Source organism: Pelophylax lessonae, assembly GCF_965119305.1.
Source record: "Pelophylax lessonae genome assembly, chromosome: 10".
Classification (NCBI taxonomy): domain Eukaryota; kingdom Metazoa; phylum Chordata; class Amphibia; order Anura; family Ranidae; genus Pelophylax; species Pelophylax lessonae.
In genome coordinates, this window is record NC_138777.1 from 87,389,239 (window position 1) to 87,394,299 (window position 5,061).

At 53.5% G+C, this 5,061-nt stretch overlaps 1 protein-coding gene across 1 annotated transcript; it reads right to left on the bottom strand.

Moving 5' to 3' along the window:
• Window positions 1-1,090: 1,090 nt before the first annotated feature.
• On the bottom strand, window positions 1,091-1,726 carry LOC309565517 (uncharacterized protein; the record flags this gene model as incomplete). Its single annotated transcript, XM_082270486.1, has 1 exon — window positions 1,091-1,726. The coding sequence occupies one exon, from the start codon at window positions 1,724-1,726 to the stop codon at window positions 1,091-1,093; it is 636 nt and encodes a 211-aa protein (XP_082126612.1).
• Window positions 1,727-5,061: the final 3,335 nt, after the last annotated feature.

Genomic DNA, 5,061 nt, shown 5'->3' on the forward strand with positions numbered 1-5,061 from the left:
TTCCAGCTTTCCAGGAACTCAACCCACATCCCCAGGTCCGCCCTGGCAGGAGGATCCAAGTGGGAAATGACGCCCTCCGGAAGACCTGGCAACAACCGCAGCAACCGGGAGATGAAGGACCTGCCCTGGGGGATGATGCGCATGGCAAAGTTCAATGACCCGATCAACGACTGCAACTCTTTCCTCGAAAACGACCCTAGTTCCAAAAACCTGCCAACCACCTCACGAATGCGACTAAGTTTGTCCTCAGGGAGGCTGGACTGCATAGACACAGAATCCAGGGTAATCCCCAAGAAATCCAACCTGGTGACCGGACCGACCGTCTTGCCTGGCGACAGAGGGACCCCCAAGGTGGAAAACAAGGCCATGGTACTCCTCAAACTGACCGGCGTGCATTGACTTCGCTCGACCAACAGGAAATCGTCCAAGTAATGCAAAACCGTGGGGCACCTGGATATATTCAGAAGGAGCCAGCAGAGCGCCTCTGCAAATGTATCGAAAATCCTCGGGCTGCTTTTGGACCCAAATGTCAGCCTGATAGCAAAATAATATTTCTCCCTCCACTTAACACCGTGGACGTGCCATAAGGAGGGGTGAATGGGCAGGAGCTTGAAGGCGTTGGCGATATCCGTCTTGCTAAGCCAAGCGGCCCTACCTGCCCCTAGAATGGCCTGGATGGCATTGTCCACGGTGGTATAGTGGAGAGAGAACTCGGCTGATGGAATGAGGGAATTAAGGCTAGGGTTGGTGGAAGAATGAGGAGCCGACATATCGATTATCAAACGTTTTTTATTGGTGTATTTGCTCGTAGAGATCCCGATGGGGTTGGTACGCCAGGAGGAGAAGGGGGGGGGGCCGGGAAGGGACCTAACATGAACCCCTCCTGCACTTCCTTCTCGAGCAACAGGTCCACCGACTGCGGGTCCTCTCTGGCCGACAGCAAGTTGGGACATTCCAATGTCCCAGAAGCAAGAGACACCAGCCCCGTGTGGAACCCTCCCGAGAACCCCTGAACCAGATACTCCACCAGGTGAGGAGATGGATGAGCCTGCAGGTAAAATTCCAACACCTCAACCTTGACCCCGGCTAGTCATTGTTTAGGGTTGATCCTGGACGGACACATGGATTTAGTGTGGGCCCTGAAACAGATGGAACAAATATGGAGCAGCCTGCAGGCGCTGAAGCTGCATGCACCCCCATTAAAATTGTTACAAACCTGGGCCTTACCTAAGAAAACGATAGGACGACCCAGCTTATCCCTAAGGCCACGCTGCTCTGACCTGCCAGCTCCCCCACCCCCCAGGACCCCAGCCGGGGAGGATTCCGCCTCCACGGGACACAGGCTGGCAGAGTGTGAAGTGGAGGAGCATGTGGCACAGGAGGGTGGTGCCAAGCCTGCAAAGTGCCTGCAGAACAGCTCGGTGTCCAAAAGACTCCAATCGACCCGTACGTTGAATTGAGCCAAGGCCGCTGCCGCCTTGGCCGAGACTGATTTGTGAAAGTCAAAGAAGGTGAAACCCCCGTATTTGTGCCCTAGAGCCACGACTTTATGCAGGTAAAGATCTAACTCCTCCCGCCGATGTGGGTATACGGAACACAATACGTCCCTGTAGATGCCGAAGGCCAGGACAAACTCTGGGATCGTGAGTTTCTTATTGAGCCTGGGGTCCCTGGCCTTCATAACAACGGACAAATCCCCGTAATTGTAGATTTTATTCTCCACCATATCCTGGGAGGCGATGAGGAGAGCCACCAAGTTTACATCCTTCCCCTCCAAGATATCCTTGCGGAGAGCTGGGGGGACCATGTGGGCCGGGGTGATTATCGGAGAAACCGTAGAAGAGGGGAAGAGGGGAACTGGGGGCCTACCCTGATCACTAGCGGGAACTGGGGTCAACACCGGCAAGGGAGGAGGAGGACCCCCTTGAGCTGGACTGGCGTCCTCCAGCTTGGTCAGCCTGTCTCCGATGGACTGCAGGGAAGACAGGATAGAGTCCAGGGTCCCTTGCATAGCTGACGTACAGCCCTGAGAGCTGGTGCCCAGTCCCGGATCTTCTGGATGATCCGTCATCAACCTGAAAAGTTCCGCTTTCCTTGCCGTGGCTGGGAACGGGACCCCCTTCTGGCGTAGCACCGCCGAAATTCTCGGAATAGTCCAAGACCCATATGAACCCAGCGGAGAAGGAACCCGACGACCCTTGGGGGTACCAGATCTGGCGGGGGTGCTAGGCCTGGCTGGCGTGGAGGGGGATGAAGATCCTTCTTCCAGGATGGCTCCTTGAGGCCCGCTGTTGAAGAAAACAAAGAACAAAAAGCCCAAGTCCGATTAATAACCGTAACGTGCTAGGAAAATCACTGGCTGGCTAGCTAGTGCCCAAAGGCGAAGAACTTAACTACCCCGTGATAGGTGAGGCCCTGCTAGATGCCAAGCGGCTGATGAGAGGCTCTACCTATGATTCTGGCCGAGGGGCATGAGCCACTGACGTGGTGGCGGGAACGTTGGCCTCTCGGTGACAGTACAAAATCAAAACGAGTGGCCGTGACAGGTGAGGCCCTAGCTATAAACCCATGAGAAGGGTGGAGCGAGGCGCTAGCTATGGTTTGGCCCGAGGGGCTGGAAATCTCCGATGAGATGGGGGGTTGGCCTCGCGGGACCGGCTATGAAGGGGGGGGGCTAAAGGGCCAGCACCTGAACCCTAACAGCCAGTTGAACTCGCCCTACGGGGGAGGGGGGGGACAACACAAGACAAGAACAACACAGTTGGAGTGTAACAGCGACAGTGCTTACGAGGAGGACAACGACATGAAGTGTGGTATGCACAGAGGTGACGAAGCCGTGACGGTGCCCAGGCACCAATGCATCCGCAGGTGAATCACAGAAGTGTGGAACGAGCCTGAAGAGCAACCGGCAGGGGCCTAACCACCGGGCGCAAGCCAGACCGAAGACTAAGTGTGTGGAGGAAAGAGAAGAACTGGCCTAACGGTGTCTATGGGTGACGCCAGTGGCGTCTGTGAAGACTAGATAACCGGAGCCGTGTGGAACACAAGGAACCTGAACCTGACATAGTACCTGATGCCGGCATTGAAGGACATGACGAGAACCTGAAGGGAAAAAGGCAACAGTCAAGGGGGGTCACCCATACCCCCCACCAGAAACATGACATGGAACCAGGAACAACACAACCCTGCTATGCTAATGAGACCCCCCCCAACCCCCGAGCACCAACCCCCTCCCCCCCACACCGTACAGCAGAGCGACCCCCCCCCCCCCCCCAAAGCAGGGTACCTGAGTGACGAAGCGGGCACAGAAAATGCAGGAGGACGTGGGAAGAGGTACCGAAGCTGGCAGGAGGCAGTGAGTGCAGAGAAACATGAATACTTAAAAAGGGGTAGCCGTGGCCTAACAGAGAGGCAGGCAGTGTGTGCGTGAGCCAGAGTAATGAAATAGCCGTGGCCTACAGGGAGGCAGGCAGTGTGTGCAAGAGAGCCTGTGTGGTTTAGCCGTGGCCTACAGGGAGGCAGGCAGTGTGTGCAAGAGAGTCTGCGTGGTTTAGCCGTGGCCTACAGGGAGGCAGGCAGTGTGTGCAAGAGAGTCTGCGTGGTTTAGCCGTGGCCTTACAGGGAGGCAGGCAGTGTGTGCAGAAAGACTTCCCTCCCCTTCCCCCCCCCAAGCCCTGCAGGTACCTGATCCCCTGCTGAACAGCGGGGAGAAGCAGCAACGCAGAGCTGGCAGCTGGACGAGCAGACGGCGGTCGGAGGCCGAGGAGATGGGGCGGATGCCCGAGAAGGCTGAGCACAGTACAGGCGGAGGAAGAGCTGGGATGCGCCGCAGGACTAGCGGGGCTCGGCGCCAGCGGCGGTGACTCTAGGCTCAAGTCCCGACCGGAAGTCCGGTCCACGATACCGCGATATCCGGCCGACGTCAGGTGACCACCAAAAAAAAACACCTGACCAGCCAAATGACGAACAGCGCAGCAGCAGGCCGGTATAGCGGAGGGGCGGCGCTATATAGCCCGCTAGCTCCTCCCACAAATACCGGCCTGCGGCCGAACACATGTCCAGTGAGTCTCCATTTGTAACTTTATTGTGTAATTAAGGTATTTTTCCCAATAAAGTTACAAACAGACACACTGCACATTATATAATCTTTTTACAAAAAGGATTACATGTTTTTACAGGGATTTTAACTAGGGCTTATTTTCGAGGTGGGGCTTATATTGCAGCCATCCTCAAAAATCTTATTTTCAGGGAAACAGGGTATATTGCTTGGGGAGCACATATACAGAAACATATTGTCATGACTCACTTGAAGCAATGATTGTCCCAGGATCTCTTTGTCAATGTGTGGGAGCCCTTGCCGCTGCATCTGCAAAAGAATTGCTGGCTGTTAACCTAGCATGGACTGTCAGACAGATGTTTATCTGCATGGACACCCAAGACACCATATGTTTCTCTCCTGATGAGCCTTAAAGTCCCTTTACCCTCTGCACACCACAGTTATAAACCTTTTAGTGATAGAGTTAATCCATTTAAGGGTCTTTCCTTCTAAACCTATGTTTTATTTCTAAGTAACCATCACTGGGTTCAGTTCATATGATTTATTCCTCATTTTGTAGGGTACTCTGGTAGCTACTTTTCCAACTTTGTGTAGCTACAAAGGTGTGTTACTTGCATTTGTCATCTATTTCATGTTGGAGAGACTTGAGCAGGAAGAAAGAGACTCAGTTACTTTGCTGACAGCTGTCACAGTGGAGAGCTTGAAACTCCAGGATATGAGTTTATAAGTCCCTGAGATGTATATTTAAACCTCAACTGCAGGCAGATATAAAAGAAACAAAATAATGCAGCTCTGCTATCATTGCAGTGTATGAGCTTGACCTAGCATCAGCCTCTTTCAGTCCCTGTATAGCAGGACTGCAGTGTGAGAAGAATAAGAAGTACAAAGAGAAAATCAGTTTATGTGCTGACAAGAAGCATGTTGATAGATACAGCAAATTGTACTGTCACAGTCATGATTCTTCTTTCACTGTCCAGTTACAGGCTAGGTTTGAATCAAGGATG